Source organism: Salvelinus alpinus, chromosome 7 (assembly GCF_045679555.1).
Source record: "Salvelinus alpinus chromosome 7, SLU_Salpinus.1, whole genome shotgun sequence".
In the NCBI taxonomy this organism is placed as follows: domain Eukaryota; kingdom Metazoa; phylum Chordata; class Actinopteri; order Salmoniformes; family Salmonidae; genus Salvelinus; species Salvelinus alpinus.
In genome coordinates, this window is record NC_092092.1 from 87,524,880 (window position 1) to 87,549,876 (window position 24,997).

General features: G+C 45.6%; 2 protein-coding genes across 8 annotated transcripts; both read right to left on the reverse strand.

Annotated features, from left to right (window-relative positions):
• Positions 1 to 313: 313 nt before the first annotated feature.
• glod5 (glyoxalase domain containing 5) lies at positions 314 to 9,607 on the reverse strand. The gene is made up of 4 exons (XM_071412003.1): positions 9,123 to 9,607; positions 8,535 to 8,729; positions 820 to 975; positions 314 to 654 (listed from the first exon to the last, which is right to left on the reverse strand). The coding sequence occupies exons 1-4, from the start codon at positions 9,213 to 9,215 to the stop codon at positions 520 to 522; spliced, it is 579 nt and encodes a 192-aa protein (XP_071268104.1). The 5' UTR covers positions 9,216 to 9,607; the 3' UTR covers positions 314 to 519.
• Positions 9,608 to 12,071: 2,464 nt separating this feature from the next.
• On the reverse strand, positions 12,072 to 23,120 carry rlim (ring finger protein, LIM domain interacting). Of its 7 annotated transcripts, none has more exons than XR_011676284.1 (5): positions 22,967 to 23,118; positions 21,241 to 21,475; positions 20,150 to 20,257; positions 12,967 to 16,703; positions 12,072 to 12,883 (listed from the first exon to the last, which is right to left on the reverse strand). XR_011676284.1 is itself a non-coding variant. In XM_071412001.1 (4 exons), the coding sequence occupies exons 2-4, from the start codon at positions 21,407 to 21,409 to the stop codon at positions 14,863 to 14,865; spliced, it is 2,118 nt and encodes a 705-aa protein (XP_071268102.1). In that variant the 5' UTR covers positions 21,410 to 21,472; positions 22,967 to 23,120; the 3' UTR covers positions 12,072 to 14,862. The 7 variants fall into 7 exon arrangements, 2 of the variants coding, with proteins under 2 accessions (XP_071268102.1, XP_071268101.1); XR_011676283.1 differs by having other exon boundaries at positions 12,928 to 16,703; XR_011676285.1 differs by having other exon boundaries at positions 12,072 to 12,778; positions 12,812 to 16,703.
• Between the last annotated feature and the right edge of the window lie 1,877 nt (positions 23,121 to 24,997).

Consider the following 24,997-nt stretch of genomic DNA (forward strand, 5'->3'; position numbering starts at 1 on the left):
AGGCTGTTGGTCTGTTGAAGGTAGATGTTTAGCTGAAGGCTGTTGGTCTGTTGAAGGTAGATGTTTAGTTGAAGGCTGTTGGTCTGTTGAAGGTAGATGTTTAGTTGAAGGCTGTTGGTCTGTTGAAGGTAGATGTTTAGCTGAAGGCTGTTGGTCTGTTGAAGGTAGATGTTTAGCTGAAGGCTGTTGGTCTGTTGAAGGTAGATGTTTAGTTGAAGGCTGTTGGTCTGTTGAAGGTAGATGTTTAGTTGAAGGCTGTTGGTCTGTTGAAGGTAGATGTTTAGCTGAAGGCTGTTGGTCTGTTGAAGGTAGATGTTTAGTTGAAGGCTGTTGGTCTGTTGAAGGTAGATGTTTAGCTGAAGGCTGTTGGTCTGTTGAAGGTAGATGTTTAGTTGAAGGCTGTTGGTCTGTTGAAGGTAGATGTTTAGTTGAAGGCTGTTGGTCTGTTGAAGGTAGATGTTTAGCTGAAGGCTGTTGAAGGTAGATGTTGTACATGTAGTTAGAGGTTGACGTAAGGCCTCAGTCCTTTGTTGGTCGGTTGTAGTTAGAGACCTCTATCAGGTTGTGGTCTGGGTCTCTGAAGTAGAGAGAGGTGATGGGTCCAACCGCGCCACTCCTCTCCACCGGACCCTCCTCTATCTCCACACCACACGCCTGCAGGTGACAGATAGATGAGACAGTCAAACAGGGACTTTCAGGACATGGCAGAACAGCATCCTACTAGAAGACAGCATGTCCATCCATATGGTTCAGGTGGAGGACTGAAACCATGTAGTAGATAACTTGGAGGTGTATTGGCTGTGTGTGTGTGTGTGTCACCTGTAGGTGTGTAGCTACAGCAGCCAGGGGGGTGGAGGTGATGAGACAGAGGTCAGCTGATCCTGAGGTGGGTCTCAAAGCCTTGGGTTCAAATTCCTGACCCACCTGGTGCAGGTTCAACTTCTGCTTCCCAAAACACAGCGCCTTACGGTTACCCTGAGGTAAAGAAGAAGAGAGACTGGTCAAGGCTACCATCTGCTGGGGTAAAGAAGAAGAGAGACTGGTCAAGGCTACCATCTGCTGGGGTAAAGAAGAAGAGAGACTGGTCAAGGCTACCATCTGCTGGGGTTTTAATAAGAGACGGGTCAGGGCTAACACCTGCTGGGGTTTTAATAAGAGACGGGTCAAGGCTACCACCTGCTGGGGTTTTAATAAGAGACTGGTCAAGGCTACCACCTGCTGGGGTTTTAATAAGAGACTGGTCAAGGCTACCACCTGCTGGGGTTTTAATAAGAGACTGGTCAAGGCTACCATCTGCTGGGGGTTTAATAAGAGAGACTGGTCAAGGCTACCATCTGCTGGGGTTTTAATAAGAGAGACTGGTCAAGGCTACCACCTGCTGGGGTTTTAATAAGAGACTGGTCAAGGCTACCACCTGCTGGGGTTTTAATAAGAGACGGGTCAAGGCTACCACCTGCTGGGGTTTTAATAAGAGACTGGTCAAGGCTACCACCTGCTGGGGTTTTAATAAGAGACTGGTCAAGGCTACCATCTGCTGGGGGTTTAATAAGAGAGACTGGTCAAGGCTACCATCTGCTGGTTTTTTAATGAGAGAGACTGGTCAAGGCTACCATCTGCTGGGGTTTTAATAAGAGACTGGTCAAGGCTACCATCTGCTGGGGTTTTAATAAGAGAGACTGGTCAAGGCTACCATCTGCTGGGGGTTTAATAAGAGAGACTGGTCAAGGCTACCATCTGCTGGGGTTTTAATAATAGACTGGTCAAGGCTACCATCTGCTGGGGGTTTAATAAGAGAGACTGGTCAAGGCTACCATCTGCTGGTTTTTTAATAAGAGACTGGTCAAGGCTACCATCTGCTGGTTTTTTAATAAGAGACTGTTCAAGGCTACCACCTGCTGGGGTTTTAAAAGGAGACTGTTCAAGGCTACCACCTGCTGGGGTTTTAATAAGAGAGACTGTTCAAGGCTACCACCTGCTGGGGTTTTAATAAGAGACTGGTCAAGGCTACCACCTGCTGGGGTTTTAATAAGAGACTGGTCAAGGCTACCACCTGCTGGGGTTTTAATAAGAGACTGGTCAAGGCTACCACCTGCTGGGGTTTTAATAAGAGACTGGTCAAGGCTACCACCTGCTGGGGTTTTAATAAGAGACTGGTCAAGGCTACCACCTGCTGGGGTTTTAATAAGAGACTGTTCAAGGCTACCATCTGCTGGGGTTTTAATAAGAGACTGGTCAAGGCTACCACCTGCTGGGGTTTTAATAAGAGACTGGTCAAGGCTACCACCTGCTGGGGTTTTAATAAGAGACTGTTCAAGGCTACCATCTGCTGGGGTTTTAATAAGAGACTGGTCAAGGCTACCATCTGCTGGGGTTTTAATAAGAGACTGGTCAAGGCTACCATCTGCTGGGGTTTTAATAAGAGAGACTGGTCAAGGCTACCATCTGCTGGGGGTTTAATAAGAGAGACTGGTCAAGGCTACCATCTGCTGGGGTTTTAATAATAGACTGGTCAAGGCTACCATCTGCTGGGGGTTTAATAAGAGAGACTGGTCAAGGCTACCATCTGCTGGTTTTTTAATAAGAGACTGGTCAAGGCTACCATCTGCTGGTTTTTTAATAAGAGACTGTTCAAGGCTACCACCTGCTGGGGTTTTAATAAGAGACTGTTCAAGGCTACCACCTGCTGGGGTTTTAATAAGAGAGACTGTTCAAGGCTACCACCTGCTGGGGTTTTAATAAGAGACTGGTCAAGGCTACCACCTGCTGGGGTTTTAATAAGAGACTGGTCAAGGCTACCACCTGCTGGGGTTTTAATAAGAGACTGGTCAAGGCTACCACCTGCTGGGGTTTTAATAAGAGACTGGTCAAGGCTACCACCTGCTGGGGTTTTAATAAGAGACTGGTCAAGGCTACCACCTGCTGGGGTTTTAATAAGAGACTGTTCAAGGCTACCATCTGCTGGGGTTTTAATAAGAGACTGGTCAAGGCTACCACCTGCTGGGGTTTTAATAAGAGACTGGTCAAGGCTACCACCTGCTGGGGTTTTAATAAGAGACTGTTCAAGGCTACCATCTGCTGGGGTTTTAATAAGAGACTGGTCAAGGCTACCATCTGCTGGGGTTTTAATAAGAGACTGGTCAAGGCTACCATCTGCTGGGGTTTTTCCACATGGTTACACAGTCAAGTTGGAGTGTATCTATGATTTATTTAATGACCTTGTTGGTTGTTTGCGAATCTATTGTGGAAACGACCATGGGCAGAACAGTGGAAACGACCATGGGCAGAACAGTGGAAACGACCATGGGCAGAACAGTGGAAACGACCATGGGCAGAACAGTGGAAACGACCATGGGCAGAACAGTGGAAACGACCATGGGCAGAACAGTGGAAACGACCATGGGCAGAACAGTGGAAACGACCATGGGCAGAACAGTGGAAACGACCATGGGCAGAACAGTGGAAACGACCATGGGCAGAACAGTGGAAACGACCATGGGCAGAACAGTAGAAAACGACCATGGGCAGAACAGTAGAAAACGACCATGGGCAGAACAGTAGAAAACGACCATGGGCAGAACAGTGGAAACGACCATGGGCAGAACAGTGGAAACGACCATGGGCAGAACAGTGGAAACGACCATGGGCAGAACAGTAGAAACGACCATGGGCAGAACAGTAGAAACGACCATGGGCAGAACAGTAGAAACGACCATGGGCAGAACAGTAGAAACGACCATGGGCAGAACAGTAGAAACGACCATGGGCAGAACAGTAGAAACGACCATGGGCAGAACAGTAGAAACGACCATGGGCAGAACAGTAGAAACGACCATGGGCAGAACAGTAGAAACGACCATGGGCAGAACAGTAGAAACGACCATGGGCAGAACAGTAGAAGCGACCATGGGCAGAACAGTAGAAACGACCATGGGCAGAACAGTAGAAACGACCATGGGCAGAACAGTAGAAACGACCATGGGCAGAACAGTAGAAACGACCATGGGCAGAACAGTAGAAACGACCATGGGCAGAACAGTAGAAACGACCATGGGCAGAACAGTAGAAACGACCATGGGCAGAACAGTAGAAACGACCATGGGCAGAACAGTAGGAAACGACCATGGGCAGAACAGTAGGAAACGACCATGGGCAGAACAGTAGGAAACGACCATGGGCAGAACAGTAGGAAACGACCATGGGCAGAACAGTAGGAAACGACCATGGGCAGAACAGTAGGAAACGACCATGGGCAGAACAGTAGAAACGACCATGGGCAGAACAGTAGAAACGACCATGGGCAGAACAGTAGAAACGACCATGGGCAGAACAGTAGAAACGACCATGGGCAGAACAGTAGAAACGACCATGGGCAGAACAGTAGAAACGACCATGGGCAGAACAGTGGAAACGACCATGGGCAGAACAGTAGAAACGACCATGGGCAGAACAGTAGAAACGACCATGGGCAGAACAGTAGAAACGACCATGGGCAGAACAGTGGAAACGACCATGGGCAGAACAGTGGAAACGACCATGGGCAGAACAGTAGAAACGACCATGGGCAGAACAGTAGAAACGACCATGGGCAGAACAGTAGAAACGACCATGGGCAGAACAGTAGAAACGACCATGGGCAGAACAGTAGAAACGACCATGGGCAGAACAGTGGAAACGACCATGGGCAGAACAGTGGAAACGACCATGGGCAGAACAGTAGAAACGACCATGGGCAGAACAGTAGAAACGACCATGGGCAGAACAGTAGAAACGACCATGGGCAGAACAGTGGAAACGACCATGGGCAGAACAGTGGAAACGACCATGGGCAGAACAGTAGAAACGACCATGGGCAGAACAGTGGAAACGACCATGGGCAGAACAGTAGAAACGACCATGGGCAGAACAGTAGAAACGACCATGGGCAGAACAGTGGAAACGACCATGGGCAGAACAGTGGAAACGACCATGGGCAGAACAGTGGAAACGACCATGGGCAGAACAGTAGAAACGACCATGGGCAGAACAGTGGAAACGACCATGGGCAGAACAGTGGAAACGACCATGGGCAGAACAGTGGAAACGACCATGGGCAGAACAGTAGAAACGACCATGGGCAGAACAGTGGAAACGACCATGGGCAGAACAGTGGAAAACGACCATGGGCAGAACAGTAGGAAACGACCATGGGCAGAACAGTAGGAAACGACCATGGGCAGAACAGTAGAAAACGACCATGGGCAGAACAGTGGAAACGACCATGGGCAGAACAGTAGGAAACGACCATGGGCAGAACAGTAGGAAACGACCATGGGCAGAACAGTAGGAACGACCATGGGCAGAACAGTAGAAACGACCATGGGCAGAACAGTAGAAACGACCATGGGCAGAACAGTAGAAACGACCATGGGCAGAACAGTAGAAACGACCATGGGCAGAACAGTAGAAACGACCATGGGCAGAACAGTAGAAACGACCATGGGCAGAACAGTAGAAACGACCATGGGCAGAACAGTGGAAACGACCATGGGCAGAACAGTAGAAACGACCATGGGCAGAACAGTAGAAACGACCATGGGCAGAACAGTAGAAACGACCATGGGCAGAACAGTAGAAACGACCATGGGCAGAACAGTGGAAACGACCATGGGCAGAACAGTAGAAACGACCATGGGCAGAACAGTAGAAACGACCATGGGCAGAACAGTAGAAACGACCATGGGCAGAACAGTAGAAACGACCATGGGCAGAACAGTAGAAACGACCATGGGCAGAACAGTAGAAACGACCATGGGCAGAACAGTAGAAACGACCATGGGCAGAACAGTGGAAACGACCATGGGCAGAACAGTGGAAACGACCATGGGCAGAACAGTGGAAACGACCATGGGCAGAACAGTAGAAACGACCATGGGCAGAACAGTAGAAACGACCATGGGCAGAACAGTAGAAACGACCATGGGCAGAACAGTGGAAACGACCATGGGCAGAACAGTGGAAACGACCATGGGCAGAACAGTAGAAACGACCATGGGCAGAACAGTGGAAACGACCATGGGCAGAACAGTAGAAACGACCATGGGCAGAACAGTAGAAACGACCATGGGCAGAACAGTGGAAACGACCATGGGCAGAACAGTGGAAACGACCATGGGCAGAACAGTAGAAACGACCATGGGCAGAACAGTGGAAACGACCATGGGCAGAACAGTGGAAACGACCATGGGCAGAACAGTAGAAACGACCATGGGCAGAACAGTGGAAACGACCATGGGCAGAACAGTGGAAAACGACCATGGGCAGAACAGTAGGAAACGACCATGGGCAGAACAGTAGGAAACGACCATGGGCAGAACAGTAGAAAACGACCATGGGCAGAACAGTGGAAACGACCATGGGCAGAACAGTGGAAAACGACCATGGGCAGAACAGTGGAAAACGACCATGGGCAGAACAGTAGGAAACGACCATGGGCAGAACAGTGGAAACGACCATGGGCAGAACAGTGGAAAACGACCATGGGCAGAACAGTGGAAAACGACCATGGGCAGAACAGTAGGAAACGACCATGGGCAGAACAGTAGGAAACGACCATGGGCAGAACAGTGGAAACGACCATGGGCAGAACAGTGGAAACGACCATGGGCAGAACAGTGGAAAACGACCATGGGCAGAACAGTAGGAAACGACCATGGGCAGAACAGTGGAAACGACCATGGGCAGAACAGTGGAAAACGACCATGGGCAGAACAGTAGGAAACGACCATGGGCAGAACAGTAGAAAACGACCATGGGCAGAACAGTGGAAACGACCATGGGCAGAACAGTGGAAAACGACCATGGGCAGAACAGTAGGAAACGACCATGGGCAGAACAGTAGGAAACGACCATGGGCAGAACAGTAGAAAACGACCATGGGCAGAACAGTAGAAACGACCATGGGCAGAACAGTGGAAAACGACCATGGGCAGAACAGTAGAAAACGACCATGGGCAGAACAGTAGAAACGACCATGGGCAGAACAGTGGAAAACGACCATGGGCAGAACAGTAGAAACGACCATGGGCAGAACAGTAGAAAACGACCATGGGCAGAACAGTAGAAACGACCATGGGCAGAACAGTGGAAAACGACCATGGGCAGAACAGTGGAAAACGACCATGGGCAGAACAGTAGAAACGACCATGGGCAGAACAGTAGAAACGACCATGGGCAGAACAGTAGAAACGACCATGGGCAGAACAGTGGAAACGACCATGGGCAGAACAGTGGAAACGACCATGGGCAGAACAGTAGAAACGACCATGGGCAGAACAGTAGAAACGACCATGGGCAGAACAGTGGAAACGACCATGGGCAGAACAGTGGAAAACGACCATGGGCAGAACAGTAGAAACGACCATGGGCAGAACAGTAGAAACGACCATGGGCAGAACAGTAGAAACGACCATGGGCAGAACAGTAGAAACGACCATGGGCAGAACAGTGGAAACGACCATGGGCAGAACAGTGGAAACGACCATGGGCAGAACAGTGGAAACGACCATGGGCAGAACAGTGGAAAACGACCATGGGCAGAACAGTGGAAACGACCATGGGCAGAACAGTGGAAACGACCATGGGCAGAACAGTAGAAACGACCATGGGCAGAACAGTAGAAACGACCATGGGCAGAACAGTGGAAACGACCATGGGCAGAACAGTGGAAACGACCATGGGCAGAACAGTAGAAACGACCATGGGCAGAACAGTAGAAACGACCATGGGCAGAACAGTGGAAACGACCATGGGCAGAACAGTAGAAACGACCATGGGCAGAACAGTAGAAACGACCATGGGCAGAACAGTGGAAACGACCATGGGCAGAACAGTGGAAACGACCATGGGCAGAACAGTAGAAACGACCATGGGCAGAACAGTGGAAACGACCATGGGCAGAACAGTGGAAACGACCATGGGCAGAACAGTAGAAACGACCATGGGCAGAACAGTAGAAACGACCATGGGCAGAACAGTAGAAACGACCATGGGCAGAACAGTGGAAACGACCATGGGCAGAACAGTGGAAACGACCATGGGCAGAACAGTAGAAACGACCATGGGCAGAACAGTGGAAACGACCATGGGCAGAACAGTAGAAACGACCATGGGCAGAACAGTAGAAACGACCATGGGCAGAACAGTGGAAACGACCATGGGCAGAACAGTGGAAACGACCATGGGCAGAACAGTAGAAACGACCATGGGCAGAACAGTGGAAACGACCATGGGCAGAACAGTGGAAACGACCATGGGCAGAACAGTGGAAACGACCATGGGCAGAACAGTAGAAACGACCATGGGCAGAACAGTGGAAACGACCATGGGCAGAACAGTGGAAACGACCATGGGCAGAACAGTAGAAACGACCATGGGCAGAACAGTAGAAACGTTGACAACCTATGTTTTATCCAAAGTAGAATAATGAATGTCTCAGTAAAAGTGATCAATAGACTAATCATTGATTATGCAGTCTGTGTTCAGTACTCAGAATGTACCTTAAAGGTGATGACCTCCATGCCCAGGACAGAGGAGTAGAAGGTGCAGGTGGCTGGAACACTCTTCACGGTCAACACCAGGTGGTCCAGGTGACTCACCTGTACAGGGCCGGAGCTCTTATATCTCACCCCCACCGACACCACAGGTAGCCCCCGTACCCCCAACACAGCCAGCCCACAGGACCGGGGCTGTAGCTGGGACAACATGGCCAGAGACAGGTGGGTGAATGTAGGTGTGCAAAAAAATCATGCATGTAAAAAAATATATATATTTATATTCACATGAACGTGTAGACAGCGTCCCTACGTGGTCAAATGAAGTAGTACAATGATAAATTCAGCAAACATCTGGGGTTAACTGTATTCGGATAATTACGGTAAACTGTAGCGGTGTCGTTTCTTAGTTGTAGAATTCGATATTAATTACACATTCTAAATACAAATTAATAGCTTACACTTTCATACAGAAGTTGTACTGTAGACGACTACACATGTCCCTCGTTAATAAAAGTGTCTTCCAAAGACAAGGAACTATTCTGTAGCTCCGTTTTAGAACAGGTGACATTCGTTTTATTCTACAGGTCTTACCTGGCGGTAAATCCCTTGAAAACGCCCCAAGTGACAACCTAAAGTCCGGAGCGCCATCGTTCCTTTGTAGAGTTGAAAAGAAATGGATGACATTCCACCCTTCACTTCCTTCTTATTGCCATGAGCATAATACCGTAATTGCTAGAGTATTTTGCTTACCAGATTATTTTCTTTAGCCTTTATTTAACTAGGCAAGTCAGTTAATTAAGAACAAACACTTATTTTACAATTACGGCCAACCCCAGTCAAATCCTCCCCTAACCCGGGCGACGCTGGGCCAATTATGCGCCGCCACTGTGGGACTCCCAATCACGGCCGGTTGTGATACAGCCCGGAATCGTACCAGCGTCTGTAGTGACGCCTCTAGCACTGAGCCAGTCCATTAGAACGCTGCGACACTCGCGAGCAACGTTATGGGAATCTTGATGAACTTCCTTCACAACAGCTCTGCGCTGCTCGGCAAAGCGCAAGTAGAATGAACACAGAACAATGAGACAGATATTTCACCGGATCTATATACTTGAGGCATCCGCTCGGCGTTTCTGCTCACAACCAAATATGGTAGAGAGGAAGCCCAGTGTCCGGCAGTGGGAGAAGAGAGAACTAGATGGATTTTGGCCGATATTCTGCAAATTTTCTCGTAGATGAAACATTTGATCTCAATGCAGTTTTCAGTTCCCAGAACTAAAATATGTAACAAACAGAGTGGACTAAGTTGTGTATACTTTACCCTTTGCCAACATTTACCAAAAATGGCATTGTTTAGGAGCGCAGAGGCAAATTGAGTCAATGCACACGCGCATTAGGCGTTCCCTAACGGAAATATGCAAATATTAGCTAGAACGCGCCAATAGGATCTCTAGCTCGTGCTTGGCTCTGCCCCTACGAGTAATTAGTTCCCGTTTGAAACAACGGGCAGTGGTCTATCTTAGTTTAGTTATAAAAATCTTCGGTGGGAATGCCCTGACACGCATAGGCCATATCACTGTAAATGACGCACGGACAATGCAGATATCTGACTGACCATGCAACGCCTTTCATGCGTTCATAATCAAGTGGGAAGGTGGTATTTATCACATGTATAAACCTGGGAAAAATACACTTAAACGCCCCAACACAGTGCCTTCAGAAAGTATTCAGAGCCCTTGACTTTTCCCACATTTGTTTTAGGTTACAACCTTATTCTAAAATACATTAAATTGTCCCCCCCTCACCAATCTACACAATACCCCATAAGGACAAAGTAAAAATACGTTTAGAAATTTTTGCTTATTTATTTTTTAACGAATATATCACATTTACCTAAGTATTCAGACCCTTTACTCAGTACTTTGTTGAAGCCCTGTTGGCAGCGATCGAGTCTTCTTGGGTATGACGCTATGAGCTTGGCACACCTTTATTTGGGGAGTTTCTCCCATTCTTCTCTGCAGATCTTCTCAAGCTCTGTCAGGTTGGATGGGGAGTGTTGCTACACAGCTATTTTCAGGTCTCTCCAGAGATGTTAGATCGGGTTCAAGTCCGGGCTCTGGCTGGGCTACTCAAGGACATACAGAGACTTGTCCCAAAGCCACTCCTGCGTTGTCTTGGCTCTGTGATTAGGGTCATTGTCCTGATGGAAGGTGAACCTTCGCCCCAGTTTGAGGTCCGGAGCGATCTGGAGTAGGTTTTCATCAAGGATCTCTCTGTACTTTGCTCCGCTCATCTTTTCCTCAATCTTGACTAGTCTCTCAGTCCCTGCTGAAAAACATCCCCATAGCATGATGCTGCCACTACTATGCTTCACCGTAGGGATGGTGCCAGGTTTCCTCCAGACGTGACGCTTGATATTCAGGCCAGAGAGTTCAATACTGGTTTCATCAGACCAGATAATCTTGTTTCTCATGGTCTGAGTCTTTAGGAGCCTTTTGGCAAACTCCAAGTGGGCTGTCATGTGCCTTTTACTGAGGAGTGGCTTCTGTCTGGCCACTCTACCATAAACCCTGATTGGTGGAGTGCTGCAGAGATGGTTGTCCTTCTGGAAGGTTCTCCCATCTCCACAGAGGAACTCTAGAGCTCTGTCAGAGTGACTATCGGGTTCTTGGTCACCTCCCTGACCAAGGCCCTTCTCCTGATTGCTCAGTTTGGCCAGCTCTAGGAAGAGTCTTGGTGGTTCCAAACATCTTCCATTTAAGAATGATGGAGGCCACTGTGTTCTTGGGGACCTTCAATGCTGTAGAATTTTTTGATACGCTTCCCCAGATCTGTCTCAACACAATTCCTTCGACCTCATGGCTTGGTTTTTGCACGATCAACTGTGGGACCTTATTTATTTAGACAGGTGTGTGCCTTTCCAAATCAAGTTGTAGAAACATCTCAAGGATGATCAATGGAAACAGGATGTACCTGAGCTCAATTTCGAGTCTCATAGCAAAGGGTCTGAATACTTGTGAAAAAATGTCTAAAAACCTGTTTTTGCTTTGTCTTTACGGGGTATTGTGATGGCATTATGGGGGTATTGTGATGTCATTACGGGGGTATTGTGATGTCATAACGGGGTATTGTGTGTAGATTGCTGAGGAATTATTTTTATTTCATCCATTTTAGAATAAGGCTGTAACTTAACAAAATGTGGAAAAAGTCAAGGGGTCTGAATACTTTCCAAAGGCACTGTATTTCATGATAAAGAGGGGTGCCCTTGGTGAACATATGGATATTAAACTACAGCCTGTTAAAAATACACAACTGGCCTGTGACCCAGAGTGACACCCTATTCCCTTTATTGTGCACTTCTTTTCACCAGAGCCCATAGGACTCCGGTCAAAAGTAAGTCACTACAGGGAATAGGGAGCCATTTGGGACCAATGCAACATAGTGAAGGAGGAGGCCTTGAAGACAGCCAGGCTAGTAGGGAAGCACTGTCAGAAAGACACAATACAGTTAATTTACAACGGGTCATTATCAACAATAACAGAGCTTCAACCACCCAAAACTTTATTTATACAGGGAGGAGGTAACGACGGCAACCGTGAGAACACATGGACCCTATAGAATAATGTGATGTCATCATGGCATGGAACACCCCGTCTGTGTGTACAGCCAACGTACAGCATCCTACAGGCCCACCGCTCGCCAGGGGATAGTGCTATCAGAATGTACAGAAAGAACCCAGCTCTAGAAAATAAAAAGCTTAACACATTTTTAAAAGGGAACAAGTCTTCATTTTAACTGTGAATATTCAGTCTACAATATTTTAGAAATAATATACAAGTTTAGAATATTACACTTCTTCAGTTTTCCCACTTTGTAGTTATTGCACTGGTGTTCCAGATATAAAGACATCTCTTGGTGGTAGAAGTTCTAGGCCAAAACACAGGACAGCGGCAGCAGCCTGGCCTGGGTCTAACCTGGCGGGGGTCTAACCCTGGCCTGGGTCTAACCCTGGCCGGGGTCTAACCTGGCAGGGGTCTAACCCTGGCCTGGGTCTAACCCTGGCCGTGGTCTAACCCTGGCCGGGGTCTAACCCTGGCCTGGGTCTAACCCTGGCCGGGGTCTAACCTGGCCTGGTTCTAACCTGGCCTGGGTCTAACCCTGGCCTGGGCCTAAACCTGGCCGTGGTCTAACCGTGGCCTGGCAGGGGTCTAACCCTAGCCTGGGTCTAACCTGGCAGGGGTCTAACCCTAGCCTGGGTCTAACCCTGGCCTGGGTCTAACCTGGCCTGGGTCTAACCCTGGCCTGGGCCTAACCCTGGCCTGGCCGGGGGCTAACCCTGGCCGTGGTCTAACCTTGGCCTGACAGGGGTCTAACCCTGGCCTGGCCGGGGCCTAACCCTGGCCTGACAGGGGTCTAACCCTGGCCGTGGTCTAACCCTGGCCTGACAGGGGTCTAACCCTGGCCTGGCCGTGGTCTAACCCTGGCCTGACAGGGGTCTAACCCTGGCCTGGCCGGGGCCTAACCCTGGCCTGACAGGGGTCTAACCCTGGCCTGGCAGGGGTCTAAATCCAGATCCTTCATGCAACACCACATGGAACCCATAAATGTGAATCCCAAATGTCACTATTCCCTCTATAGAGATATATCTATATAGAGATATATCTATATAGAGCAGTACTTCTGACCAGAGTCCTATGGGTAGTGCACTATATAGAGATATATCTATATAGAGCAGTACTTCTGACCAGAGTCCTATGGGTAGTGCACTATATAGAGATATATCTATATAGAGCAGTAGTTCTGACCAGAGTCCTATGGGTAGTGCACTATATAGAGATATATCTATATAGAGCAGTACTTCTGACCAGAGTCCTATGGGTAGTGCACTATATAGAGATATATCTATATAGAGCAGTACTTCTGACCAGAGTCCTATGGGTAGTGCACTATATAGAGATATATCTATATAGAGCAGTACTTCTGACCAGAGTCCTATGGGTAGTGCACTATATAGAGATAGGGTGGTGGAGACAGAGCCATAATGCAGCCCTCTGTTCACTTCCTGGTCATATGGTAGCAGAACCAACAGGTTGTCATAGTGACAGGGTTAGGATCACTAGGAGGTCGTCGTTATCATTCAGGGCCCGTATCCATAAAGTGTCCCAGAGTAGGAGTGATGATCTAGGATCAGTTGGCCCTCTTAGGTCATAATGAATAAGATTATATGGACTGGACTGATCCTAGATCTCCACTGACGGACTGATCCTAGATCCCCACTGACGGACTGATCCTAGATCTCCACTGACGGACTGATCCTAGATCTCCACTGACGGACTGATCCTAGATCTCCACTGACGGACTGATCCTAGATCTCCACTGACGGACTGATCCTAGATCCCCACTGACGGACTGATCCTAGATCCCCAATAATGGACTGATCCTAGATCACCACTGATCCTAGATCCCCAATAACGGACTGATGCTAGATCCCCAATAACGGACTGATCCTAGATCCCCAATAATGGACTGATCCTAGATCCCCAATAATGGACTGATCCTAGATCCCCACTGATACTGTGATATGCTTTGTGTACACAGGCCAGGTCATGATGAAACACTGTCAGAGGGCAGAAATAGAAACAGGCCAGATCGATGCTTCATGGTGATGGGCTAGAGTTAGACTACACACTAGCATCAGTTAACAGATACCTACATCCCATCTCAACGACGGTTCAACATAATCAACAATCAGTACTATTGGTCCGATGTCCTGAATATGATGCAATACGATTCCAAATAAACTGATAGCTAAGAATTCCAAACGGAATCCAAGTCCGTCACATCTTGTTCTCCCCATTAAAGCCTGTACAACATTCTACAGTGTTAACTTAAAAACTGATTCAGCAAGCTTTGACACACTGACAGTCTGTGAGCCGTTCCAGAGTACTGATAAATGCAGTTCATCTTTCAGATGGAGAGCAGGGTGAGGTGGGGACAGTGGAGTCCCTCTTGGGGTAAGACAGGCAAGGGAGAGTTGGGGTCTGTTAGCCAACAGGGGACAGTTGCATCTCTTTCTCACGTCTCTTCCTACAGAGTCTATGAGGACATCACCTTCCTTCCTGTCAGTCTAGACTCTGTCTTGTCTGTCAGTCTGTCTGTCTGTCCAAACACCGGCATGTCAGTTGGATAAAACTCACTGATGGCTTAAGAAGAAAAACATGAACAATGTAAATGGTCTGACTAGGAGAAAGGCCTGCAGAACTGACACGGTGTTATATAGTGGAGCTGTCTGCCTGGAGCACCGCTGACCCCTGAGCTCCAGCTCTCCAGGTTAGACCACACTCTCCCGGTTAGCAGACACCAGCACGGCCCTGCGGCAGATAGGACAGGTGGAGTTCTCAGACAGCCAGCGGTCGATACAGTGAACATGGTACTCATGAGAACAGGGCAACTTCCTCAACTTGTTCCCCTCAGCATACTCTGTGATACACACACTGCAGGTCTTCAGAGCATCACTCTCCCCAAAGTTCCTGGTGGAGAGGTTGTCGATCTGCTCCTTGGTGAGTCCTCTGGGCTGTTCCTCATCCTCATCATTCAGGAGGAAGAAGTGAGCAAGGCGGAGGAAGGGTAGTGACCCTGGTTCCTCCAAACTGATGGGGGCACGGGGCCGAGCTCGCCCCTCCCTGGGGGTGCCCCCCACCCCTAAACCTATCCCTGGGGCCAGACCCAGACCAATCCCGTCCTCCCCCTCCCTCTCCTCTGTCCTTGCCTCCCCGGCTCCTCCCATACTATGCCCACTCACTGAGACAGGAGGCTCCGCCCCCTCCGCCATACCGGCTACTCCCCCGTCGGGAGTGTTGAGCGCCTCGGCCAGGTCGGCAGCGCCAGTGGGGTTACCACCGCCACGGTTTGAGTCCGAGGAGTCAGAGTCTGAGTCCATGAAGTAGCTGAGCTCTCCGAAGCCGGTCATGATCTGTCGTATCATGGTCTGCAGAGCCATGGAGGTGGCCTCTCCCAACCCTGCGTCACTGATCCTCCTGATGGGGATCCTGATGGTGCTGACGTACGTCCTCACACCCGCACGCTCGGACCGGGAGAAGGTCCTGCGGAATCCCCCCCTCTCACTCTCGTACAGGAAGGTGTTGTTGGAGTTCTGGGAGCGTGAGCGGGTTCTGTTAGCAATGCTGTCCCTCTGGCGGTACTCACCTGGACGAACACGACGCACCTGCAGGTCCAGCATGATGGTGGGGGGACGTCGTCCTGCTGCTCCCTCCGTGCCCGCGGCCTCTCCCTCCTGGGGTGGGGTGGTAACGGGCTCTGGGGCGTTCCCAGAGCCTGTGTCAAACCCTGTTCCGGCTGACTGGGCCTCGTACTCTGCGGTGCTCTGCCGGGACAGAACATGCTGTCGAGTCCGTGAGCTTCCCTCTGCGGGGGCCTGGGTGGCGGGGCTGTGTGAGGTGGCTGCGGTGGGCACTTGGCGGGGGAGGCCGTCCAGTCGGTCCAGGGTGAGGGGGGAACGGCTCCGTGTGGTGCGAGCCCTGGTCCGGCGCTGCTCGGGGCTACGGCTGCGGGCTCGTCTCTGGCCACGTCGCGGAGGCTCCTCAGGGGGAGGGCTGGGAGGGGCAGGGGCCGGGGTGGCTGGAGGGGCCTGCACCAGGGGACTGGCTGGTCTGGAGACAGGAGGGGTGGTGGTGACAGGGCTGGGCGGCTGTGGGACTACCTCTACTACTAACTCTGGGACCATCTCTGCTTCTACTTCTGGCTCAGCTTCTACTTCAGCCTCTGGCTCCATCTCCACTTCTGGTTCCACTATGACAGCCAGCTCCTCCACAACTGGTTCCTCCAGCACCTCTCCTGTCTCCATGGGCACCTCCGTCCCCGCCTCAGGCTGGACCTCCACCCCATTGTCAGGTGCTCTTGTTGCGGCCTCCTCCTGCGCCTCCTCCTGCGCCTCCCCCTCCGCGCGGGCCTGCTGCTCCGCCAGGTTACGGTTAACGTTGATCTCCAGACTGAACCGGAAGTCTCCGCTGTTTGGGTTGGTCCGGCTCACCGCCCGCCACGACTGGTTGCCTCGGTGACCACTGCGGGTGGTGTTGCCTGTCCGCCTGACGGTGTTCAGCCAATCCAAGAGGGTGTCGCCGTTAGACGGGTCCTCTGGACCTTCTGCCAGTTCTAATAAAAGACAGGACATATCAACATTCTAATAAAAGACAGAACATATCAACATTCTAATGGAAGACAGAACATATCAACATTCTAATGGAAGACAGAACATATCAACATTCTAATAAAAGACAGAACATATCAACATTCTAATGGAAGACAGAACATATCATCATTCTAATGGAAGACAGAACATATCAACATTCTAATGGAAGACAGGACATATCAACATTCTAATGGAAGACAGAACATATCAACATTCTAATGGAAGACAGGACATATCAACATTCTAATAAAAGACAGAACATATCAACATTCTAATAAAAGACAGAACATATCAACATTCTAATGGAAGACAGAACATATCAACATTCTAATGGAAGACAGGACATATCAACATTCTAATGGAAGACAGGACATATCAACATTCTAATGGAAGACAGGACATATCAACATTCTAATAAAAGACAGAACATATCAACATTCTAATGGAAGACAGAACATATCAACATTCTAATGGAAGACAGAACATATCAACATTCTAATGGAAGACAGAACATATCAACATTCTAATGGAAGACAGGACATATCAACATTCTAATGGAAGACAGGACATATCAACATTCTAATGGAAGACAGGACATATCAACATTCTAATAAAAGACAGAACATATCAACATTCTAATAAAAGACAGAACATATCAACATTCTAATGGAAGACAGAACATATCAACATTCTAATAAAAGACAGAACATATCAACATTCTAATGGAAGACAGAACATATCAACATTCTAATGGAAGACAGGACATATCAACATTCTAATGGAAGACAGGACATATCAACATTCTAATGGAAGACAGGACATATCAACATTCTAATAAAAGACAGAACATATCAACATTCTAATGGAAGACAGGACATATCAACATTCTAATGGAAGACAGGACATATCAACATTCTAATAAAAGACAGAACATATCAACATTCTAATGGAAGACAGGACATATCAACATTCTAATGGAAGACAGGACATATCAACATTCTAATGGAAGACAGAACATATCAACATTCTAATGGAAGACAGAACATATCAACATTCTAATGGAAGACAGGACATATCAACATTCTAATGGAAGACAGAACATATCAACATTCTAATGGAAGACAGGACATATCAACATTCTAATAAAAGACAGAACATATCAACATTCTAATGGAAGACAGGACATATCAACATTCTAATGGAAGACAGGACATATCAACATTCTAATAAAAGACAGAACATATCAACATTCTAATGGAAGACAGGACATATCAACATTCTAATGGAAGACAGGACATATCAACATTCTAATGGAAGACAGGACATATCAACATTCTAATAAAAGACAGAACATATCAACATTCTAATGGAAGACAGGACATATCAACATTCTAATGGAAGACAGGACATATCAACATTCTAATAAAAGACAGAACATATCAACATTCTAATGGAAGACAGGACATATCAACATTCTAATGGAAGACAGGACATATCAACATTCTAATGGAAGACAGAACATATCAACATTCTAATAAAAGACAGGACATATCAACATTCTAATGGAAGACAGGACATATCAACATTCTAATGGAAGACAGGACATATCAACATTCTAATGGAAGACAGAACATATCAACATTCTAATGGAAGACAGAACATATCAACATTCTAATGGAAGACAGGACATATCAACATTCTAATGGAAGACAGGACATATCAACATTCTAATAAAAGACAGAACATATCAACATTCTAATAAAAGACAGAACATATCAACATTCTAATAAAAGACAGGACATATCAACATTCTAATGGAAGACAGAACATATCAACATTCTAATGGAAGACAGGACATATCAACATTCTAATGGAAGACAGGACATATCAACATTCTAATAAAAGACAGGACATATCAACATTCTAATGGAAGACAGAACATATCAACATTCTAATGGAAGACAGGACATATCAACATTCTAATGGAAGACAGAACATATCAACATTCTAATGGAAGACAGGACATATCAACATTCTAATGGAAGACAGGACATATCAACATTCTAATAAAAGACAGGACATATCAACATTCTAATGGAAGACAGGACATATCAACATTCTAATGGAAGACAGAACATATCAACATTCTAATGGAAGACAGGACATATCAACATTCTAATGGAAGACAGGACATATCAACATTCTAATAAAAGACAGAACATATCAACATTCTAATGGAAGACAGAACATATCAACATTCTAATGGAAGACAGGACATATCAACATTCTAATGGAAGACAGAACATATCAACATTCTAATGGAAGACAGAACATATCAACATTCTAATGGAAGACAGAACATATCAACATTCTAATGGAAGACAGGACATATCAACATTCTAATGGAAGACAGGACATATCAACATTCTAATAAAAGACAGGACATATCAACATTCTAATGGAAGACAGGACATATCAACATTCTAATGGAAGACAGGACATATCAACATTCTAATAAAAGACAGAACATATCAACATTCTAATGGAAGACAGGACATATCAACATTCTAATAAAAGACAGGACATATCAACATTCTAATGGAAGACAGGACATATCAACATTCTAATGGAAGACAGGACATATCAACATTCTAATGGAAGACAGGACATATCAACATTCTAATAAAAGACAGGACATATCAACATTCTAATGGAAGACAGGACATATCAACATTCTAATGGAAGACAGGACATATCAACATTCTAATGGAAGACAGGACATATCAACATTCTAATAAAAGACAGAACATATCAACATTCTAATGGAAGACAGGACATATCAACATTCTAATAAAAGACAGGACATATCAACATTCTAATGGAAGACAGGACATATCAACATTCTAATAAAAGACAGAACATATCAACATTCTAATAAAAGACAGGACATATCAACATTCTAATGGAAGACAGGACATATCAACATTCTAATGGAAGACAGGACATATCAACATTCTAATAAAAGACAGAACATATCAACATTCTAATGGAAGACAGGACATATCAACATTCTAATGGAAGACAGGACATATCAACATTCTAATGGAAGACAGAACATATCAACATTCTAATGGAAGACAGAACATATCAACATTCTAATGGAAGACAGAACATATCAACATTCTAATGGAAGACAGAACATATCAACATTCTAATGGAAGACAGAACATATCAACATTCTAATGGAAGACAGAACATATCAACATTCTAATGGAAGACAGAACATATCAACATTCTAATAAAAGACAGAACATATCAACATTCTAATGGTTTGCATTAGAGTGACTGTCATAATTTCACTTTGAATTTCTGCTTGAATGACATAATGAAAAGTACAGAGGAGCCTTACCTCCTGTAGCTTCTCCAGTCTCACTGGTGTTGATGCTAGGCTGCTGCTGCTCTGGTCCATCCTTAATCTGCTGCAGCCGACTCAACAACTCCTCTGCTGTGATCTCACCTAGGAGGGATGAAACTACAACTTAGTACACAGACACTGACTAACTACATTCATTTAGTACCGTAAATACCCAACTATTTGCCCATAAAGCTGTAGTATGTCTCCTGTTTACACTGCAACAGGACAGTACTGAGAACCACCAGACTTACCAGGACAGGCCCTGTCCTCTTACTGCTCTCCCCAGGAAAGGTGTTCCACTAGCGGATGCTCCAAACATACTACCCACCCCACTGACCTGGATGTGGCATGATAAGAAAAACTCAAATCTGAGACAACAACCTTCGATAGCCAATCTAAAAAACGGACCGAAAATGTAATTCAACCCAGTCTGCAGTAGAGAAATAAAGCCCTAAATTAAAAAGAACGCAAAGATATGTAACTTTTTAAATGAGATAGAAAATCCATGTCTACAATGCTCTGTTAACCCTCAGATATGTATTACAGTTACCTGGGGTTCACAGCAGGTTGTTGTCTAATGAGGTGTGTACAGGTTTATAACAGGTGTTACTACAGGTGTATTAAAGGAAAGCAAGTTACCTGGGGTTCACAGCAGGTTGTTGTCTAATGAGGTGTGTACAGGTTTATAACAGGTGTTACTACAGGTGTATTAAAGGAAAGCAAGTTACCTGGGGTTCACAGCAGGTTGTTGTCTAATGAGGTGTGTACAGGTTTATAACAGGTGTTACTACAGTTGTATTAAAGGAAAGCAAGTTACCTGGGGTTCACAGCAGGTTGTTGTCTAATGAGGTGTGTACAGGTTTATAACAGGTGTTACTACAGTTGTATTAAAGGAAAGCAAGTTACCTGGGGTTCACGGCTGGTTGTTGTCTAATGAGGTGTGTACAGGTTTATAACAGGTGTTACTACAGGTGTATTAAAGGAAAGCAAGTTACCTGGGGTTCACAGCAGGTTGTTGTCTAATGAGGTGTGTTACAGGTTTATAACAGGTGTTACTACAGGTGTATTAAAGGAAAGCAAGTTACCTGGGGTACCCAGCAGGTTGTTGTCTCTCATCAGCCGGTAGTCTGCCTCACTCAGGTTGTTGACAAACTGGTAGAAGGCCTCCTCCCGGTCTAGCCGGTCCCGTTGCCGCCTGCGCTGGGCCTCTGGTTGGTCACTGGCGCCCGGCTCGGAACTGTCGGAGCCCTCCATCAGGTGTCGAAGGGAGAGAAGTTGGAGATAAACGCTGTCTATCGCTGAGTCACCACGATCCAGCTGCTAGGGATAATCAATCAAATGTTATCAATGAAAATGTATTTTTACATCAGCAGTTGTCAAAAGGTGCCTTTACAGTAGCCTGGCCTAGAACCCAATGAGCAAGCAGAAGCAAGAGCTCAAGAGCCAGGAAAAAGTCCCTAGAGGAAGAAACCTCGAGAGGAAGCAGGCTCAGCATCGCCATCCTCTTCTGGCTATACCGGGTCGACAATAGAAATGCCTAGCTGCATCTTTGACACACTGACACAGTTAGCAGGTGAGGAAGGCCACAGACAGGTGATCTGATTCATGACATGCAGCACATTAATAAAACACACACATATTTATGTTATTGACAAGGCCTAAATGACATCAACAAATAGCAGAAAGCAGGTTAACTAGCCATCTTATTAGCTACTAAGTTAGCTAGCGTTCAATAAACTATAGTTAATAAGGACGTTTCAGATATCAAGGAAAATTATTCCTGGCTTGGTGGGCATCGTTTACTCTGATGCGACAATGTCACCTCCTTTAAAAGCATTATCTTAACGGAGTACCGTGTTTTGATTAAAAATATATATATAATAAATCAGCAGCTAACCAGTCAGACCAAAGTCGACAAAAACAAAATGGAATCTGGCGAGCTAACCATTAGCACGCTAGCTAGCTAACAACCTTAGCATCTGGCTGGAAATGGCATCTGAAAGATGGAGAAAACAACTCTGTTAACTAGCTAGCTACATCTCAACATTTACCGTGGCAAAACCATAGCTAGCTAACGATATACCAACAAGATTATTCTTTTATGATTTCAAGTTGTGACCATGGCACACATTTCAAGTTGACAAGACTAAATGTAGCTATCTAGTTAGCGCATGATATACATATGGCTGGCCAACAGACCATTTAACATTGGCTAACAGGCTAACGAGAAACGTTTAAACTGCAGTCATTTGTGGAATTAGATAGCTAGCTCTTTTGATGCCTTTTGTGTACGCTATATATAGACATCCACTTAACTTAATCATATAATGTTTTTGTGTATCTTCTATACACGTAACGTTATTAACGTACAAGATGGAAGCAACTTTACTTTGATTTTATTATGCATAACTGGCTAGCTAACTATTAAGTAAATGAATGAATACCTCGAAACAATGCTAACTACCTACCTATATGATATAAGGAAGACTGACATATTGTCACCAACACGAAACTAAGCCAGTAAATCAACGTTAATCTAACCTAACAAGGTCCCTTTCAACATATGTTTTTTCACGTTGTTACCTAGCTAACTAATTATAATCAACACCAATGAGTTAGCTAGGTGATTAAGCTAATCAGCTAGCTAACACCTCCCGAAGCCGTTTCGCCAAAGTTAGAGTTAGCTAGCTGCTTGCTAAGCGCTACCTCCTAACGTTAGTTGACCGCCAGCTAGCTAACAGGTTTGCACAATTTAACAGTCCACTTTATATTTAGTTAACAACATTTAAATATGTCATACATTCACAGTACCTGTCTTGTATTTGTGTCGTTATTCGTTATCTTGGACTTTGGTAGTTTTATTCTCACAAATTCGCTTGAATAGTTGGGTACGGTCTCAGGATTCCATTTTCTCCATCATTGTACAGCGATCTTCCGGAAACTGGGGGAGCATGAGACGGAAGGACGGCCGTTTGTTTTTGGGCTGTACTCTGACTGCAGCGCCATACTGTGGTGAGAGGTGGAATTGTCAAAAGCAGATCAATTATTGCATGCAACATTAAGGGTGTAATAGTAAATGTAAAATCAATATGACCAATGTAGCTACTACTACAACTACAATTAGTCTGGGTAGCCATTTGATTAGATGTTCAGGAGTCTTATGACTTGGGGGTAGAAGCTGTTTAGAAGCCTCTTAGAACTAGACTTGGCGCTCCGGTACAGCTTGCCATGCGGTAGCAGAGAGAACAGTCTATGACTGGGGTGGCTGGGTTGGTTATGTAAGCTTCTTCTAACCCATCGCTTTCTACTACATATAAGAATACGATTAAATTATATCTTTACATAAAAAATCTAAGTCTATCACAATTACAGTCATTACAATAAATGTTATACCCCTTGATCTTCAAAAATAGGCCTTGGAAGTATGGAAGTATAGACTAGCCAAATTGTTTTACCTTATTAGCCAGCCCTACTGTGTTGTTTATGATTTTATTGTCTTAGAGGACGGATGTGGCTCATTGATTTGAGTTGAAAAATAAATGCTGCACTCATGGAATGGCATGCTTTGAGCACAACTGAAAAGTGCTATTTACATGTGAAGAATGAATGTCATATACTGCATTTGCTACAGGCCTATTGTTTACCTTTTTGTTCGTTACACTTTGATATCTTGATAATATGTAGCTGTTTAAAGGGCAAATCCACAGATGAAAAAATAACAAACCGATCGCCCTGCCTCTGTTTTGGTAAAACGCTGAGGGATGGGCCTGGAGAAATGTAACCACTCTGAATAGACAGAGCTGTGGATGCAAGGACTGACCATCCATGATATCATGTGTTTGTTTACATTGTTTGTGTTTGTTTACATTTCCAATGTTTTAAACATTGGAGAAAAACAAGCTTATATGTTGGGTTCTCATGGAGTGTGACAGTTGAACTAAGCTCATGAGGCATTTATAAGTTATATTCTTCAACAATCAATGGATATATATAATTTATAAGTCCTTAAATGGATGTAGCAACTACAGATTGCCCCTTTAAAAACCTCTACGGGATCGGTGTCCCTATACCGGGACGGTTGAACCAACGAGCACTAATGTGATTAGCATGATGTTATAACAGCCAACTTTCCAGGACATAGACATGTCTTATATGGGCAGAAAGCTTAAATCCTTGTTAATCTAACTGAAGTGTCCAATTTACAGTATCTATTACAGTGAACAAAATGACCATGCTATTGTTTGAGGAGAGTGCACAACAACAAAACACTTTTATCACGGCAACTGGTTTGATACATTCACCTCTGAAGGTAAATAATGTACTTACATTCAGTAATCTTGCTCTGATTTGTCATCCTGAGGGTCCCAAATATAAAATGTAGCATAGTTTTGTTTGATAAAATCCATTTTTATATTTAAATGTAGGAACTGGGTTCTACAGTTTGACTCCACTGCTGTCTCTGGCGTCACACCCACCCCGCCCGGCCATCTAGATGTGTGAAAGTTAGCGTATTTTCTATAGGGAAGCTAATGATCCATCATGTATGACATTCCTGGGAGTGTGTTATAATTTTTTAAATTTTACCTTTATTTAACTAGGCAAGTCAGTTAAGAACAAATTCTTATTTTCAATGACATCCTAGGTACAGTGGATATGCATATTCTTGATAGCATTTGAAAGGAAAGACTTTGAAGTTTGTGGAAATGTGAAATTAATGTCTGCCTTGTTCAGGACCAGAGTTTTTAAAAGTGAGTTTGAGCATATGTCCATTAGGCCTATGGATTTATTTTATCAGCATGAATTAGATTGAGCAATGAAAGCACCACTTTTATTCCATAGGCT

Coding starts and splice junctions, on each gene's coding strand:
- rlim (XM_071412001.1), bottom strand. CDS start 21,409: ATGGAGGGCTCCGACAGTTCCGAGCCGGGCGCCAGTGACCAACCAGAG. Junction 20,258..21,240: donor CAACCTGCTGGGTACCCCAG/GTAACTTGCTTT, acceptor CATCCCTCCTAG/GTGAGATCACAGCAGAGGAG. Junction 16,704..20,149: donor GACTGGAGAAGCTACAGGAG/GTAAGGCTCCTC, acceptor GTCTTTTATTAG/AACTGGCAGAAGGTCCAGAG.
- glod5 (XM_071412003.1), bottom strand. CDS start 9,215: ATGTCATCCATTTCTTTTCAACTCTACAAAGGAACGATGGCGCTCCGG. Junction 8,730..9,122: donor TTCAAGGGATTTACCGCCAG/GTAAGACCTGTA, acceptor ATGTTGTCCCAG/CTACAGCCCCGGTCCTGTGG. Junction 976..8,534: donor TGGAGGTCATCACCTTTAAG/GTACATTCTGAG, acceptor TCTTTACCTCAG/GGTAACCGTAAGGCGCTGTG.